The 20,126-nt window shown below is 39.2% G+C and overlaps 1 protein-coding gene across 3 annotated transcripts in view; it reads right to left on the bottom strand.

Moving 5' to 3' along the window:
- The window catches only part of NEBL (nebulette), a 368,320-nt gene that overhangs the window by 34,161 nt on the left and 314,033 nt on the right, over positions 1–20,126 (bottom strand). For all 3 annotated transcript variants that reach the window (XM_089906448.1, XM_022580464.3, XM_089906447.1), the window contains one exon: positions 1,497–1,603. In XM_089906448.1, the coding sequence (XP_089762574.1) occupies positions 1,497–1,603 (107 nt within the window). The remainder of the gene's footprint in view (positions 1–1,496; positions 1,604–20,126) is intronic.

Raw genomic sequence — 20,126 nt, 5'->3', positions numbered from 1 at the left:
CTGAGGAGGGAAAGACGGGGTCACACGGTGGACACCAAGATAGTCACAGCCGCAAGTGCGGATCGCAACAACCAACCCACGCGTAAAGTAACTATCAGGAATCTTCCCAAGCACATCTATTTCTGGAGTCCTGCAAACCAGAGCGTACTGTCTGTCCTGACTGTGTTCATCTCAAGGTTACTAGTCTGGCAAAAGACGTAATACTGGGGGTCAGAGCAAGCCGCTAAATACAATAGCTAGCCCGTCAAAAAGTAAGCTCTGAAGCAGTAAAGCCACTCCCCCAGCTTCAGATAAACCCAGAGACCTTAGATTATGTAGATTCTCCCCCAGTCCACATTCTTCAGAGAACAAAACCCACCATAGTGGCAGACAGGTCCAAGTCACTGCCAAATCACTACCGTCAGGTCCCCTGGCAGAGGTAATGAACTTGACTAAAAATTTTTGTTTCCTCTTAAAAAGATTTAAAACAAATAAAAGAAAAAATCCATAATATACTCAACAGGTTTTTGTATCACAGTGATAGAAATCTAGCATATAAATGTCCTGAATATTTAAGTACATATAATTAAATCCTTGTTATAATGAGGAAATTTTTTAAATGAGTTTTACTATATTTGTTTTCATTTGAGGCCAAGAGTTTAGCTAATAATATCAGACAATCTCAAAATCAAGTGTATTCACAGACTGAGGAAACTGGCTGAGATGCAAAGAACTTTAGAGTGAATAAAGATACCTTACTACCAGTTATAAAAAATAAGTAGGTCACAGACGTGTGACGTGTAGCCCAGAAAAACAGTCAGTAATATTATAATAACTTTAATGGTGCATAATCCATAAAAACACCAAATCACTATGCTGTACACCTGAAACTAATATAATATTGTAAGTCAACTATACTTCAACAAAAATACATTTTAAAAAAGGTATTTTACGAGCTTAGAAGGGCCACCTCTTTCTAAGTGCACAGGCAAAGGCCAAGGGACTGTGTCGGGAGCCTGGAGAAGCAATTTCAGCATAAGATGCCACATTTGACTAAATGACCCGGAACACTGCTTCCAAGCCTTACATTCAGTGAATGAATCAGCACCCCAAGATTTCCAGAGGAGGACTCAAAGACATGCTGGCTGTGTCATTTAGCTCTCAGTGGCCATTTTGATTCACTAGTTAACGTGACCAGATATTTGTGCTTTTTTTACTGAATGAAGACCACAGTTGACGACTTCCAATCATGAGATAACAATGAGGTTATAGTACTGGTACAGTCTTTGTATGTTTTACTGTTTGCATGTTTTCTCATCGTGCCTCCCCTTCTCAACGGTTTACCCCTATATGTCTTCCACTTCCTTAGGGAAGCTTGTAAAAATGCAACACGTCATCATTTACCCTTTATATTAAAAATGTACCCTATTCAATTCAACTGTACTCTATGTGCATTTACATTCTGGAGATAAACTATGAAGACCAGGGAAGGAGGAACGCTTCAAATGGGCACTTACTAGATTTGGTGAATGCTGCATTGACCTCATGGATGACAAGCTGGTCTGATGCATGTACCCATACCCTTGAGAATGGCTTTGCTGGTAGGCTCCAGGAAGAACAGGTGCTGGACGTTAAACAGACACACACACACAAAGAATCCTTAAACCGAGTCTCGAAGTACCCCTCCCAAGCCCTCAGGTGACCCCATGCTCTGCTAGACATTTCTGAAACCAAATGCCATTTTCAGTGTCATGTGAAATTTGAAGAGTGATATTGTAAGTGATCTCTAGAGCAGTATAAATGTCAGTAATTAAGGACGTATATAGGTAACCAGTTTAACATGCAGTTAAATATGTTAGAAATGTTTGTATTACTCTATTGCCGATGCTATGTTAAAACAACACAAATACAAAACAGAAATTTCCCGCAATCCCTTAACAAAATCCTGTTTTCATTTGGCCATGGGATCCTTGTAGGTGTTTTCCAAAATAAAAATAAGAAATTTAAAGGAATTTACAACAAGGACCTATTGTATAGCACAGGGAATTATACTCAATATTTTATAATAACCTATAAGGGAAACTAATCTGAAAAAGAACAGATTTACATATATATGCATAACTGAATCACTGTGCTGTACACCTGAAACTAACACAGCATTGTAAATCAACTATACTTCAATTAAAAGAAAAGAAATTTAAAGGAATTTAATTGGATTGTCAATGACAGGGTATAAGTGTTTTCACAGGATATTTAATAATGGGTGCTTTCAATATTTTGAGACATACTGTTGAATATTACCTTTACAAAGATGGTAAACATAGCATAGGTTTAGCAACAAATGTTTGTTAAGCCTTAAAAGAAAATTTTACTTAGAATATTATGAATTATCCATTTTATTTTTGGCTATAAGTTAGCTGGATAGTGTTATGAAAGCCTGAGGAACGAAACCACTTAAAGAATTTCGTAAACATTATCCTTCTATAATACATAAAAAAAGATAGTATTCACTTAGCTTGTGTTGTTCTCACCACTAATTAATGACATTCAAAAGACATAGTTCCTGTTTTGAAGAAAACTGAATTCTAGAGAAACCAATACAGAAGCTAGATAAAACCCTACAAAATCAGTAGTGTGTGTTTAAGTATTTGTAACCAGAATCATGGGCTATAAATGAAGGTATTTTAGTAGGCATGCCCTTCGTTGTGGTTTGAATAATTATATGATGCACTAGTAAAACTTTTATGATATACGTGCTATAAAAACCCACAATAGGTTGCCATCTTTGTTCAATCAGGTTGAGTATATAAAGTAATTATCATGGGTTGATTTATTCAGGACAGTTATAATAAAAGAATAAAGCAGATGTAATTCTTGGGTATTATGAATAATTAATATTTTATAAGTGGCACACTCATTCTAATGATATATGAGAACATCAAACTTTAAAGAAGTTTAATCATCAGAAAATTACAAATCATTAATCTGTTCTCCAGATAATAATGATATTAGGTTAAATGGGGATTTTTTAAATAGTTCTTGAATTAATTCACATTACAATGTTGTTACAACTGTGTTTATTTAATGTCTTTTTCGAGAAAGATCTTTACTTGGATTGTAGTATATTATAAAGTGATTAAACATCAAATATGTCAGAAAACAGCACTTTTTAACATTATCAACTCGATTTGAATATTAACATCAATAGATGTCAAGGATGTTGTCATAATTCAGTCATGAAGAAAAAATACTGGAATTCCCATAAATACCTAGACCTACTTAACTAGCTGAGTAAAAGAGCTTTTTCTTGTGTTGGAAGCTGGAAGCAATGACCATTCATTTATTTACTCCCTTGACTATCAGCAAGCATTTAAGAGACTTCATGCATGCACAGGGCTTACTACCTTTCCTGTCACTTAGTAAGCTTGCATGGATGTTAACAATAATCACTGCCCACTACGCTCAAAGCATGCAGGTGTAAGAGGAGTGACAAAACTAACTGCCCTCCTAGAGCAGTGATGGCCTTGGACATCTGTCCTTTGCCCAATTAAGGAAATGGCTCGGGATACTTAGGGCATTTCCTTAAATACATTATTAGTCAATGACTCCAACTGCATCCCCAGGCTAGCAGTCTTGAGCTGGGTTTTATCCATTTAAAGAAGACATTTCTTCATTATTATTTTGATCTATTTGTAAATACTTAAGATTAAATAAGTAACCCTTGACAATTAATAAAAATAAAGAATTAAACACTTAATCCTTTGTTACACTACTTAACTATGACCTTTAAATTTTGATGTATAGAATCATGCACAACCATCTTAAAATGTTTTGGGAAAAAAATGATCAGGAAAGGATAATGATGAAAAAACTCTTAAATATGCTATCTCATCAGCTGTAATGCGTTTATGTTTACACAGGTTGTGCATGATAATCCCAGTTTAGCACCCATCAGTACTGACAACTCAAGAATGTCGTTTAACAGTGTTCTCTAGATACAGAACCATAATTCAAAAAGACACATGCACCCCAATGTTCATTGCAGCACTATTTACAATAGCCAAGAAATGGAAGCAGCCTAAATGCTCATCAACCAATGAATGGATAAAGAAGATGTGGTACATATATACAATGGAATATTACTCAGCCATAAACAAAGAAATAATGCCATTTGCAGCAACATGGGTGGACCTAGAGATTACCATACTAAGTCAAGTAAGTCAGACAGAGAAAGACAAATATCATATGATATCACTGATATGTGGAATCTAAAAAAATGGTACAAATGAACTTATTTACAAAACAGAAATAGGATCACAGATGTAGAAAACAAACTTATGGTACCAAAGGGGAAATGGGGGGGGCGATAAATTGGGAGATTGGGATTGACATATACACACTACTATATATAAATAGATAACTAATGAGGACCTACTGTATAGCAGAGGGAACTCTAGTCAATATTCTGTAATAACCTATATGGGAAGAGAATCTAAAAAAGAATGGATATATGTATATGTATAACTGATTCACTTTGTTGTGTACCTGAAACTAACACAACATTGTAAATCAACTATACTCCAATAAAAATTTTTTAAAAAAGAAGAAAAGTGTTCTCTAACTTTGGCTTTTAAAAATGAAAATTCATGCCTACTCAATTGTTCAAATCTGACCTTCAAAAGGAATCTGTAGCTACTGTCAAATACAGAAGGAGAAGAAGGTATTTATCCTAAACACGTGTGAGCTGGAGACAGCAGGAGAGTTTAGAATGAGAAACCTTGTCCTTACGGTCTCTCCTCATGCCTTGATTATTTCCATCTCCCTCTCTGTTTACATTATTTAATGCAAGTCTCTTTGCGGTTATCAAACTTGTTATCTACAATAGATAGATATTTTAGGAAGCTCCTATTAGGACTATGAAAAATATAACTGAGAGCTCAGAGGAATCAACTTACTAAAAGCAAATCCCTATTTAAAAAGAGGCACAGACATTGCTTTTTTATTGTTGTGCTACATGAATGTTTTTTATGAAACATAGGTGAAACAAGCAAAAGAAAATTTCAGGTAATGGCTTTGGAAATTGGGTTTATTATGGATTTGGGTAAAAGATAGCTATTCCACGTGAGTATGAGACATTGTCCACAAAAATATGGAATTCAATGGGTTTTGCAAAAGCAAGATGTTAGGCTAATTTTGCAACAAACAAGTACTTCTTATGAAAGAGAAAAACACACAGTGCCCTCCTTATTAAACTAGTGGTCAGACAGCATGAGCATTTTTTTTTTCTTTTGGCCGCACAGAGCGGCATACGGTATCTTAGTTCCCCCTGACCAGGGAATTGAACCCGCATCCCTTGCTGTGGAAGCACGGAGTCTTAACCCATGGGCATTAGTACAGATGGTGGTAGAGGTATGATGGTCTTCCAGCTCAAGAGTCTTGAGGTTGAGCAGTTTCTATTTCAATAGCATAAAAGCCACAAAACAGTAGCTTTCATTATACTAAGGCAACAACAAAACACAAAAGTGTGACTCAACTTTCATTTCACATTGGTAAGATTTATTGACCAGAGGTCTGGAAGATGACTAAAGCTCTGAGGGTTTCAGGCTCTATTTGAAATGTCCTATAGTATTTATAAAACTGAAATCTCTCTTCTAGTACACAAAAAATTCTTACATAAACAGCCAACACTAATATTTTCTAATTAAGGCCTATTCTTATGATTGAAGGAGGTAAAATCAAGATAAAGAAAGAAGTAAGTAGACAGGAAGATCATAAAACAGAAGGTAAAAATGGAGGAAGAAAAATTTTTAGGAGCCTTCAGAAATCTGAAACTGGAAAAATAAGGAAATACATGTAAACATACAAAGACTGGAGTAAATGAACCACAGAAATTCACCCAAATTAAAAGTAGAAAAAGCACCCCCAAAAATGTCCACTCTGGGGAAGGTACCCAGAGTAGATGGGAGAAGAGAAAGAGAATTATGGAAGTGTCCTCCGTGTGCCTGGTGCTTTATGTATTGCCCCTTAATTAACAGACTAACTCTCTAATACAAGTGTCATTCCCACTTTATAGAATACAAATACAGAGGCTGGGAGATTAAGCAGGAAGGCATCAGAACGATCATCTCTGCACAGTGACACCACAATAAAAGTCTCAGGTCATTACAGAAGGAGTGGAAGTTTTGACAGCCTCACAATGACCATAGAGTAATAGTATATGGCCAAACTCCAAATGCAGAACATAAAAATAAAAATGGTGCTTTACTGATGTCTTAGGTAATCCGGGGTGGGCATAAAAAAATACCACAGACTGCGGGGCTTAAACAACTAACATTTATTTCTCACAGTTCTGGAGACTGGGAAGTCCAAGAGTAAAGCTTCAGCAGATTCGGTGTCTGGTGAGAATCTGCTTCCTGATTCACAGAAGGCCATCTTTTTGCTGCGTCCTTACATGGCAGAAGGTGAGGGAGCTCTGTGGGGTCTCTTTCATAATGGCACTAAATCCCATTCATGAGGACTCCACCCTCATGACCTAATCACCTGCCAAATGCTACATCTCCTAGTACTATCATATTGGGGGTTAGGATTTCAACAAATGAATTTGGGCGGGGGAACACAAGCATTAAGTCTATAGCAATTAGCTAACTATAGACAAGCATTAGTGAAAATAATTTTGGGGTTTTTCTCATAGGCTTACTTTTTTAAAAATCTAGAATAAGGAGAAAATCAGCCCTCGGGAATTTTCCAATGAAGAACACAAGATGCAATGAAATCAGAAATATTTTAGATATTTAGAAATTCTAAAATATTTAGAAATATTTTCTAACACTTGACTATGGTTTTATCAGCTAATGCATGTCAAAGAACTTAATAAGGTTTTTTTTTTTCTAGGACAGAAAAATCTCTATTTAGGCAATCACAGGAAAATTGCTAAACTGAACGAAGACATAAACATAAAAAAGAAAGTATGAAGATGCTGTTAGTTTTGAAGTAAATATTAAATAATGAGCTAGATCCTAACTAGATCTCATGTAGGCCACGAACAAGGTGGTTGAGCTAACTGGTAATAAAATAGGCCCATGATGTGAACCTTTTTGCTCAAATGGCTTTTGCACATGCCATCAAGAGTTCCATGCCAGGGCCTCAAGTCCTCGTGGCCTCTGATTCTCTCCACAAGCTACAGTGGGTACTAAATCCACAACAATTATGCCTAATCCAGCAGCAACAAGATGCTATTTTTCAATCTGAGAGAATTCCTAGCACTATAGAAAATGCTTTTCCGTCCCTGCAGTAAACAGAAACAAGCCAGACTGCCTCTAGGTTTTAGTTGTTGGTTTTAACGATAAGCTGTGAATAGACAACTGCCTGAGAAACAGCCTTGCTACATAATAAACTATGAATAAACAGACTTTAACATAAAAGTGAAACCATCTACCACTGAGTTAAAACCACCAAGTTTTAGAGACAGGCATAGTCAACACTGTGATATACAACATTGCTCAAACTTTGGAAGCCATATGTAAAAATAAAAGCAATCATTACTATATCATATTTTACATTTTCAGCTCCAGTGTGGGCCATGAACTGTGGGAAGGAAAGGAGGAGAGAGGAGGATTCAGGTACTTGCAGTGAGTTTCAACCCTGGCTGCATATTAAATTCACCTGGGATGTTTTAAAACCATGCTATGTCCAGGTCCCCCAGATTAAATCAGAGTCTCTGGGGTGGGAGTGGGAGGGAGTGGACACTGGTGTTTTATTTTTTAAATCTTCCAAGTGATTCAAATGGGCAGCCACGATGAGGAACAACTAAGCTACTGTTGGTGTCCTTCTTCTCCACCTGACACAAATTTAGAGGCACATGTGACCCTATTTATGCTACTCCCAAACTCCCTCTCTCCCCCTGCAATGGACTAAATGTCTGTATCCTCACAAATTCATATGTTGAAATCCTAACCGCCCCCCCCTACAATGTGATGGTCTTTGGAGGTGGGGCCTTTGGGTGATTAGGTCATGAGGGTGGAGCCCTCATGAATGGGATAAGTGTCCTTATGAGAAGAGGCCAGAGAGTTAGCTAGCTCTCCTTCCATCATGTGAGGACACAAGGAGAAGATAGCAGTCTGCAACCAAGAAGAGGGCCCTCAGCCCTCAGCAGACCTGACCATGCTACCACCCTCATCTCTGCCTTCCAGCCTCCAGGACTGTGCGAAATAAATATGCGTTGTTTCTAATCCACCCAGTCTATGGTATTCTGTTATAGCAGCTGAACAGGCTAAAGCACACACACACACCATGACTTTTTTCTACTTGTGGAGGAAAATATTTAACCCAGGGCTCAAGAAGTAACCGGGGATTGTGGGAAGAAAGCTGACCCACGAGGAAGCTCACCACAGGATAACTGGGCAGGGTGGGGGGGGGGGGCTAACATTTGACACTCCTGGTGAGGCAAGAGCCACGTGGCACCAGCAACGGGGCGGGGGGGGGGGGACTAATAAAGTCCCCACTTCCAGGTCACCATCTGAGAGGAAAGGGAGACTGGGCAGCCAAGAACCATCTTTGCAATAATAAAGTCTCCCTTTCCTCCCCAGAGAAGACTTGCTTCCTAACCAGGTTGATACAGATAATGTCTCCCTGTTGGGCAGGTTTGCTAGTGGTCCCCTCACGCGATTGCGGGTTTCCTAAGCTTAGCACTTCTCAGCTGTGACAAAGATCCACTGTGTGCTCAGCATCCACCTGCACTTGCTCCCATGACCCTCCGGCCACGCTCTCCCTTGGAACCCGGGGTGGAGGGGCAAGGGGAGCTGTGGCCACATGAAGCCCATGCTGCCTGCTGTGTCGTGGGTATAAAGCTTTCTTTGTTTTCTTACCAGCTGGGTTTCTGAAGTGTGGTGAGACAGCCCTGCAGCTACACCGCACTTAGGGATTGCTTGATCACTTGATTTAACAGTAGCAATCTGTGATTGTATTTTCTTTTGTGTGTCATGTTTTCCTGGAGGTAATCGTTAACCTCTTTTATTATTTGCAGTGTTCTAGGCATTTGGGATACATTTTAAAAAATATCTTTGCAAAATCAAAAATTATCTCTCAAGCCAATACTATATTCCTAACGATTTCTCCTTCTAGACTCCCATGTCATCTTTGTTTTAATTTTCCAGTCTTTTATGAATTTTATTACTATAAAGTACGGCAAACCTCCTTTAAGAAAATGCAGTACACATGAAGATGTTTAAGCACCTAGGTATGCGCTTCTGTGAACCTTAATGGGGGAAAGATGTAACATAGGATTCCCAAGGAATACAAAATATGAACACGATAACACTTGAATAATATAAATGAAATGCTTACAACTAGGAGGACTAACTCAGTTTGCTTGGAACTTTCTCGGGTTTCACACTGAAGGTTCTGCTTCCCAGGAACCTCCTTAGTCTCGGGCAAATTGGCACGGTCGGTCCCTCTCCTTATGCCGTGCAGGGCCCTGTGCCTAGAGTGTCACATGTGTGAGCTGGTGGAATTGTCACCCTTTGACAGATGGTAAATGCCCATTACACAGACAGAGAGTCTGAAGGTTAGCAAGATTCATAACTTGGTCAAAAATATCAGAGCTATGAGGAGCTAGTATTTAAATGCCAACAGTCTGACTCCAGAAACCAAACTCTGGGCTGTAGCACACCAAAATGATCATGGAAGAAATGACAAGATAGCATGAGGTTAATTTACAAACAAGCATTGTGAATTCAGAAATGTGGAAGAGCGCTGTGGTCTGGAGAGGAGCTTCTAGGAGTGGGGAGGACCCGACCTGAAGTCGGAAGAGTCAGCATCAACCATGCACTCCTGCCAGTGGGGCAGAAAGGAGTTAGAGGGAGGGAAAGAAGAAAGAAAGAGGTTTAATGGGGAGATATGCAAAGCAGGCTTCTTATGCTCACAGGGGCAACTCTAGTTGTCACTGACTTTTCCGTGGTAAGCTCTGGGGTACAAACCCCACAAAAAGTTTCTGTGTCTTTGGTTGATGAGGTGTGCCAGGACATCCCGGGAAGGAATTATAGCGAGAACAATTCATTCACTTTTGGAAAAGCAAGCTCAAATCACAGACAGTAGCATCACTTCTGAAGCAACGGCTTTTAGATTTCTTCCAAGGGTCATTTTGGCATCTGATAAGTCTCTGGAGTGTGTGTGTGTGTGTCCGCACACGTGTTTAACCTTTGCTTCTTCTTCCCATTGCCAATACTATCCTACGTTACCTAGGGCGCTTGTCATTCAGTCACCTCATCCTGTATGAATAATTTCAGGTCTGTGTTCAAATCACGTCTCCTAGTATGAATCAACCACTTTCCCCCTGAGCAGCAAAGACCCCCATCATGACGCCACCGAACAATTTTCAAGGTCATTCTGTAGAAACTGCCTGAAAAATGTCACTCTCTTGAGTCATCACCAGCATAGTGACAAGCTCTACTCCCACAGACAGTCCAAGAATCTAGCTGAAAATACAATTAAGTCCAGGAGACTATTTAACTATTTTCTTCCCTAAACTTAAATGACAGACTTATAATGTTGCTTCAATCAAATATAAGTTGGCTATTTAAAGATTCCTAATTACCTGTTAACCGCAAAAGGAAACATATATAGGTTATGTACTTTTTAGAACCATGCATACATACATTACATTTCACCATTTCATTTATATATTTGGCTTAGTTGTCTCAAGCAAGAACTTCTAAAATATTGTTTTGGGACTCTGCAATTCCTAAATGTTGAAAAAGACACAAAGTTAGTTATATTTTAAATTATCTTCCAGTTACACTTAATTACTCTTGAAAGCCCGGAAAAGCAGTACGTTTTGATTTCAAAGCTGTTTTTTCTCTAGAAAACGTAAGTCTGTGGATGTTCTCTGATAGAACCGAGCTAAGACGTAATGTGGTTTGAATAGAAATAGAGCACTTTGGATTGAAGAATGCCTGCTACTTTGCTTCAGAATAATCTAGCCAATTTACTCCTACATTTAGATTTGAATTTCAACTTGTGTAGTTTTTTTCTCAGATTTATTTCTAATTTTTAGCTATCAAAGCCAGAATAAACTCCCCAACTTGTAACCGTAACCCAACCGTAAATACGAGCAGGTCTGTCACTGATGGAGAAGGAAATAATTTCTGCCCCAGATTAGAGAGTCTTTAATAATATTCTCATGGCACAAAATCCATATGGCATGTATCTGTGTCTACAGGCATACGTACACGATCCCTCAGAACAAGTCAGAAGGGCTTCCCTGGTGGCGCAGTGGTTGAGAGTCCGCCTGCCGATGCAGGGGACACGGGTTCGTGCCCCGGCCCGGGAAGATCCCACATGCCGCGGAGCGGCTGGGCCCGTGAGCCATGGCCGCTGAGCCTGCGCTCCGCAACGGGAGATGCCACAGCAGTGAGAGGCCCGCGTACCGCAAAAAAAAAAAAAAAAAACAAGTCAAAAAAGAAAATAATGTACAGTGTGGATATGTATGTGGTTTCCTGACAAGAACTATATAATTTGGGGCAGTTCTTTGATAAGATGAAAGCAATAGGATAGCAGGTAGATGGGGACGCTGTTTCCATTTAGGTAAGCCATACCACCGAGACTAGCTTTTACACACAAATTATGCCATGACTGAAAAGTCAGCTCATAGCAAATCCCAATTTTCCCCAGTGACCACTACTGCTGGTATTGTGTAAATCAATCTTATACAGCAAGATTCATCATCATTCAAGTACAGTGAGAGAAAATCTCATTACACTCTTGAAGAGGCAACTCTGTAACTACTTGTTGGATCGATATACATAATATATTCTCAAAGACTTAAAACTGGACTATGCATTTAGTTTATTCTCGCACTAATCAATTCAGATACTGACCCTTAAGGAATACCATCAATCCACAAGGAGTTCTTGAATAGTTTTACATTAGACTCCCCTGGCGATAACCCACACCAAATATCACATCTAGGCATGTCTCAGTATTGATTACGTTTGTGAATGAGCAGGTATGTTTTCTTCAACCAATGAACATTTATGAAACTGACTCAATGTGTTCCTGACATGATTTGAAGATAGGGAAATGTGGGGAAATGAGTGTTAAAGGATTGTCTGGCTTTCCCAGAGCCCAAGCTCTAAGTTCAAGGTGAGTGGCAGGGACTGGTGAAATAGGCAGGTATGAAGAGTCACAGTCTGGTAGGGAGGTGAGCAACGGGGTCATTGTGATCAAAGGCACACAAGTGTAAGGACGTTGAAACAGGGTCTAGGAAAGAGCTTGACAGAGAGACTAGTAAACAATAAGTTCGGTACACATGGGCCAGGTATATGGCATAAGATAAAGATCAAGAACCAGAATGTCTGAGAAATGCAGCATGGACAGATCAGGAAGATTTGGGGGGAGGGAGATCAGACAATAAGAAATAGGAAGTCTGGTCACAAGAGAAACAGCACATGACAACGAGCCCAGGCAACAGGAGCTAATGAGCAAAGGAAAGGCAGAAACTCGATACATCGCCCAGCTGTATCAGCCTGTGGACATCTTAAGTAGTTCCTGTAAAGTCAGGATCCAACCCTCATGACCTGCTAGCCTGGGGCTTGGGGCGGGAGGATGTGGGCACCTAGATGAAATAGGAAGTTGGGGGAGAACAGGGAAATTCGTGACTACAAAGATAACATTAAGACTTGACTGTTTTATGTGTAAGACAGAAATGTAAATATACGTACACTCAGTCTAGTATCCAACTTGGACATCAATTTTGATCCATAAAAAACAAAAACTACCATTTCCATTTTCATTGCCAATGTTTAACAGTACCTAATAATAAATAATAAACAAAATAAGAAATAAAAATCCAAGAATACCTATTCGCTCCTTTACATGTACGCCACTTAACGATTTATAAAGCTCTTCCAAAGTTTACTCATTTGACACATATGCTATAGCCACATTTATATCCTTCCCTTCTCTTTTTCCCAATCAGCTCAGCTTCACAGGAAATATATTTTTAAAGTTTTATTGTTTGCTACTTTAAGTGTCAGATGGTTCTCCTTCAGACACATATGGAACCCTTTGATTTAATTTTGGCAAATCAATGAAAGACACATGTGCATCTTGGAACAAGTGCTATTCATTAGTATTTGATCCTTTCCCCAACTTCACACTCAGAAAAGGAAACTTATGATGTTTCTTTCATTCCAAGTCTATTGATACTAGGAATATGAGCTTCTCTAAGGACTTCAAATTCAGTCAGTCCTGAAGCTTTTTCTTGGGGGAGTAACAGAACTAACTAAAAGTTTCTAACAATTTACACTGTGTGCTTTTTTTCTAGGCTAGATGTACTGCCTAGATGGCTAAATATAATTGTCATATTCTACTAATTGGATTTCATATTATAAAGGAATCATTTGTTTTCCTATAGATTAGTTTTAATCACAGCAATTTTGTATTTCAATCATCAACTCCTTAAATCTTCCTAAACTTAAATGAAGATACTAAACCATCACTTTTTTGACAGATGCTAGCAAACGTCTCAAACTTCGATCGGAAATAACAGTCAAATATAGAAGGGAAATAATACAACTGGGATTCTCGTACTGAATGTATTTTATTTACAGAAGTCAGGCTGGGAAGGAGTTGGATTTTTTTCAAGGGATTGGGGGTGGTCAATCAGTAATCAGAAAATGGAATTAGTGGCGAATATAGAATTACTGGATAGTTTATTTCAAATGATGGCAAAGAGTTTAAAATTTGGAGTGTATTTTCTTGTAGGTTGTTCTGGTTATCTAATTTTAAAATTGAAAATCACTGAAAGCCAATAACATGAACTTGGGACAGAATGGCGTCTATAAATCATAAGACATAGATTTTCAATGGCAAAAGAGAATCAACAGAAAAATTAATGTGAATACTGGGCAAAGGATTATGACTTTATGGACACTTGTCATATTAAAAGAGATTTGGAAACAGTGCTGGTTGGATACAATCCATCCCTTTCAAAATATATTAGTAGTTTATTATTGTGCCTGCGTTTAACATTTCTGTTCCCAGTTTCATTGCAAATTCAGCTTTTAATGACAGCTATTGCCCTTAGGAGCTTAAGGCAGATCCTAGCGGTCTTCGCTGAGCCTAGGAAAGCGATGGCTTGCTTTTGCTCTTCACTGAGCACCCGCAGTCCTGTGCCAGGCTCTGGAAGGAAAGCCACATGGCACATTCTATTCTCTATCTCCATGGAGTTCATGATTGAACAATAAACTAGAGTACACTGAGACAGAAGCCATGAAAGGTATGAATTTCAGAATTCTGATGGGCACTTCTACTCTATTGAGTCCCTACTGAGGACAGATGTCCTCAATAAACAAACAAAACACTCAGATAGAAGTATTTATATGAGAACGGAAGTGTTAACGTAGGAATAATTTACTGATTTCTTGGTTATGAAAGGTAATTAGCTGACTCAGGTTTTGTAATAAACACAGGTCACAATGTTACATTCTGGCGATAGTCCACCATGACTGCTTTTTAAAAAGTTATAATAAGGATTATTATTGCACTGTTACTCTCAGGTCAAAGTAACTTTAATTAGACACTAATAAATTAAAGACTAATGCCAAGTTTTAGTGAGTTAACACATGCAACAAAGCTGTTTCTTTATATTTCAGATCAGATTTAATTTGAATATATTTATATATTTAACAATATTTACTGAGTGTCTAATACAAGTACTGTTCTAGGTGCTAGATATAGAATAGAGAACCAAGCATGCGGAAGGAGTCTGTTCTAACAGAGTTGATATTCTGGGGGAAACATAGACACTACACAAACTAATTAATACATAATGAAATGTCAGGTAGTAAAAAAGAGTTATGAATCCTACTCAGAAGTAGGATTGCTGGAACATATCTGGAACATTTTGGAGAACCTCCATACTGTTTTCCATAGTGGCTGCACCATTCTACATCCCCACCAACAGTGCGTGAGAGTTCCAATTTCTCCACTTCGTCACCAACTCTTATCTTTTTTTGGTTTTGGTTTTGTTTTGGTAATAGCCATCCTAACAGATGAGGTGATATCTCATTTGATCTTGAAGAGATCTGCATTTCGCTGATCTCTAAGAGACATCTGTAGTCCCTTGTTCACTGCTGCCAGACGTGCATGCAACCCAAATGACTACTGGCAGGTGAATGGAAAAAGAAAATGTGGTATACACACACAATGGATTATTATCCAGCCTTAAAAAAGAAGGAAATCGTGCCATTTGCAACAACATGCATGAACCTACAGGACATTATACTAAGCAAATAGAAGGGCAAATACTGCATGATTCTACTTATATGAGGTACCTAAAACAGTCAAACTCATAGAGCAAAGAATAGAATGGCAGTTGCTAAGGGCTGGGGGTTTAAAATGCTCTTTCCTTATTTTTACTGTTAGGTATTTTCTATTTTCTTTCCACTCTTGAAGAGGCAACTTTCTTTCTCTTTCACCAAACCTGTACCTCACCTACTTTCCAACACCTCTTTCAATACTTACTTCCCAGGCTTCCCTGGTGGTGCAGGGGCTCAAGATATGCCAAAACACACCAGGTTTCCAATGTGCTGTGTTCTCTCTCATATGCTACCTCTCTTCCTAAAACACTTCTTTCCCATTTCTCTGCCTGGCTAATTCTAACTCTTTATATTACTCTATCATAATGCCTTCCTGAGCACAATGGATTTATGTATCTGGTTCACCCACTAGAATGCAAGTTCTCTGAAAACAATAAGTATATTTTTTGTTGTCGTTGTTTCCAGCATCTCACACATATGGGAAATACTGGATAAATGTTTGGTGAATAAGCAGATGGAGTTATGGGTGTTTACCAGGGCTACTGGCTACCTAATTGGTGCACTGCCCTCTTGTCATGCCTACGGACAACAACTGAGAGTTCCAGGATGTACTGAAGCATCTCTTGCAATCTAACCTCTTTTGAGGACATATTACATGGGATGGGGTGCTATAAGCACAGCACAGCTGGGGCTGTCCTAGAACTCAGAAACTTGTTTTCCACCAGTTAAGGCAGGACTAGGTCATACCAATAAGATTCTTTCACAGCAAAATGGAAAAGTTCACAAGGTTGGAACACTGACAATGTCTGCTTTGAAAAGTGCATCTGGTTTTCCTCCCCATCACACCCCCAGCCACTTTACGCTCCAGAGGAAAACAGAAACACATCAAATACCTGAAGCAAAACTGAACCCAAGTTCAAACTGAGAAGGGTAAATATTGGGTGAGATGGCAAACACATGAGAATACCAGCGATACAAAACACTGTGAATTAAGGAGAACCAAAGGAATACAAAGCAGTACCAGAAGGCAAATACATGTTGCTGGTAAGTGACCTAAAGACAAACACAGAGATCAAAGAAAACCTCACAGTGAAATAAGCAGAAACCATCAGGATTGTTTCCACTCAAGGAACTGTGTGTCAAGTGAAAATAAGTTAACCTAATCTAATACCAAAAGTCAATAAAGGTAATTTCAAATAATACTATGCAAGAATCAAAACAAAATTAGATGAAATTGAAATAAAAGCCTCCTTTATTGAATCGAAGTAACACAGTAGATATGGAAAATGCAAACCCTTTGGTAATGTAATACCTCAGATAGTAGACCCAAAACTAAAGAAAGCCCAAAATAATCACGTAAGACAATGAAAATATTCAGCAATCAAAGCAAGATGGGAAAACATCATGAGAAATGCATAACTAAAACAATGATAAAAATGTAAAGGAGAAGGCTTTTATGTTAATGCTCATGAAAACCAAATGTGAATGATGAAAACTTTGTACTTCTGCCTCAAGGAAATGAGCTGATTGTTTAACCCTTCATCCTAACAAGCTAAATTTCCTGTAACTCAGAAAAAAGGACCCTGAAACTATGACTCTCATAACTGCCCAGCCATTTAATTCAAAAAGTAAAACAGGTCACCTTCAGGACATAAACACATTCTCATACATAGAAAGAAGAGAAAGAAAAAGGAGTTTATTTAATTTATGGCACTTAGCTTAGGAAATGTAAAGTATCTTAGAATAGAAAAGCTACTTGTTCTACATCCTTCTTGTTACAGATGTGGAATCCGAGCTTGATAAGGTTAGGTGACCGCCTGAGAACCCAGACCAAGCAGTGGGAGAGCAGGATGGTCTCTTGCCCCCACACAGTGTTCTGTCCACCACGGGACCGCGCTGCCACACACGTCACCTCAAAGGCAGGAAGACAGCCCAACATTAAAGGACACCTTTCTAGGACATAACACATTTTATCATATAAAATTCCAATCTAAATTTAAAGAAATCAATAAAATCTGGAAAAAAGGGCTTCCCTGGTGGCACAGTGGTTAAGAATCCGCCTGCCAATGCAGGCGACAGGGGTTCAAGCCCTGGTCCAGGAAGATCCCACATGCCGCGAAGCAATGAAGCCCGTGCGCCACAACTGCTGAGCCTGTGCTCTAGAGTCTGCGAGCCACAACTACTGAACCCACGCACCTAGAGCCCGTGCTCCGCAACAAGAGAAGCCACCGCAATGAGAAGCCCATGCACCGCAACAAAGAGTGGCCCCTGCTCGCCGCAACTAGAGAAAGCCTGCGCGCAGCAAAGAAGACCCAATGCAGCCAAAAATAAATAAATAAAGTAAATAAATTTTTAAAAATCATATTGAAAAGCTATTAATGAGATTTTAAAAAATTGTAAGAAAAAAACATGGCATCTCTCAATACGAACATTACCTGTTTTTCTTCATCTTACCACTAACAAGTATTGTTCTAAAATTCTTTCCAATTTCTAGAATAGTATTTAAATAAATGCATATGATTAACTAAGGACAGTAAAGGTTTTCATCAAACAGCTGTCATCACCATAAAAGTTTCCTCCTTCTATGGAGTCACTCAGCACCTCATTACCAGGGCCCAGTGTAATACACATTTCAAAGGGGACCCCAAATTTCAAAGCAACCAAGACATCATGGATACTACTTCTTTGCCTCTCGACCAGAAAAGAAAATACACTGGGAATGTTTCCACTTTAGGGGTTTTTTGTTCAGCTATGCTTTAATGTCATTGAAACATATCAAAACATCATCAAAACAAAAATGGAAGAATTTTCTTGAAAGGCTTCCACAATAGAATTTTAATTTTTAAAAAAACTCACATGTATTTGTATATTAAGTTCTAATTTTTAAGATATTAATTTTTGTACACCTACAATTATTACAATGTATTACAATAATACAGTGTTGTATGTCAATTATATTTCAATTTGTTTAAAAAGTGAAGTGGCACGAGTGGAAAAAAATATTACTTTGACCATTTCATTCATTCACCAAATATTTGCTGAGTGCTTATTCTAAGAGCTGGAGATAGAGTAGTATACAAAATAGTCAATATCCCAGCCATTGTGGGGCGTCTATCCCAGTGAGGCAGAGGCAGACAAGCAGATAAACAAATAAATACATATTTCAGGTGTCAAGTGCTATGAAGAAAGAGTAAAGGGCCAGACAGAATGGGAAGGGGTGCTGTCTTATCTCTGGTAGTTAGAGAGGGTCTCTCTGATAAAGTGACATCTGAGCAGAAACATGAAGCAAAACGGATCCAGGCAAGCACATGCCTTGGGTGTGGCAGGAGGGCGAGTGTTCCAAGCAGGGGGAACAGCAGATGTGAAGGCCCGGGGTGGGTGCTTTCTTGGAAGACGCGAGTAAAGCAGGGAGACCAGGATGGCGGGAGTGGACGAGTCTACCGAAAAAGGAAGCAAATGGTTCAGCGCGGCAGTCAGGGCTTATATCAGGTGCAGGCCCTGTAGGGCAACGGTAAGGATTTGGGATATACTCCGAATGAAATGGTAGCAAAAGAATGACATGATCTAACTTGTGTTTCAAAGAGATGCTCTGGTTGCCACGTGGAGAACAGACCAGGGCAGAGGGTTGGTGGCTCAGGGTGGCAAGAGCAGAAGCAGAAAACTAGTCTGGAAGCTTCTGTGATGACCCGAGGGAGAGAGGGCAGTAGCTGAAAACAAGCGGCGAGGGCAGAGGTGGGCACAAGGGGTCAGATTCTGGATATATTTTTCCCGGGAGAGCTGACAAGATTTGCTAATGGTTTGGATGTGGATGGGAGTAAAAGACAAGTGTGGAGGATGATTCCTAAGAGTCTGAAGTCCGTATCTGGAAAGCCGCAGGTGCTACTTAGCAAGCTGGGAAGCCTGGAAAAGCAGCACATGTTGCGGGGAAGGTGGGAAGGTGGTTTGGGACTTACTAGGTTAGATGCGTCACTGATCATTTGAATACAGACAGACATAAAGTACTGATCAGTAGAATGTGATGTGCTTTACTTAAGATAAATAGAATTTGGAGCATATTCCCAGGTATTCTAAAATCTTTTTGAATTAACTCAGATACCCTGTGGGTATGCCACCACTTGTGTTAATGTTATAAAACTTATTGGTGCATCTTTACTTTTGCTTCATACCTCAATATCTAGTTTGCAAAATTGGAAATGTCACCGAACACAGGCCTTTTAACAGGTAACTGAGAAACGACAGGTTATAAATGCCTCCGAGGAGTCAGCTTTTCTTACAAGGCATTATTTAAGCTACTGAGACACTCCTTCCTGTCAAAAAATCTCCCCCTACCACCTTCATGGAGTCTGAAATTCCTCCACTTCAAAAAATGTAATCATTCCCTCTTAACCATGCGTTACTCTTCCCCAAATTCTTGTATAAGTGCAAGAATATTTATGTGTACTTTCTTTTAATGGAGACTTTTCTTATGCAGTTTGGCATAGCGTAGGGTCCTCTTGCTAGAAATACTTAGGAAGAAAAGGAGTGGTGGCTTGAGAGGAGAAAGGGGAGATAAACCAACAGCAGTAGGTTTTTAGAATGCAGCCTTAGAGGAGCCAGTGGAATTGGAGATGCGCGAACCTGGCGTGAAAGGAGCTGGGGAACCTGCCAGAGGGGTCTCAAATTCTCCTTCTCTGCATAGATTCATCCAAGACCTGATCACGGACACAGGTGATGACTTCTGCATTTATCTGCAGTGCAGCCTCCTCCTGTGGACTCTGACCGCCTGCTCGATGCCTCCATTTGAATGTCTCTTTGATGCACCACTTCTGTGCTCTGTTCTCTCAAGGAGAA

Source organism: Delphinapterus leucas, chromosome 2, assembly GCF_059928025.1.
Source record: "Delphinapterus leucas isolate spDelLeu-1000000601 "Yukka" chromosome 2, BTC_Dleu_Yukka2, whole genome shotgun sequence".
Taxonomy (NCBI): domain Eukaryota; kingdom Metazoa; phylum Chordata; class Mammalia; order Artiodactyla; family Monodontidae; genus Delphinapterus; species Delphinapterus leucas.
This window is presented reverse-complemented; position numbering and strand designations above follow the sequence as displayed.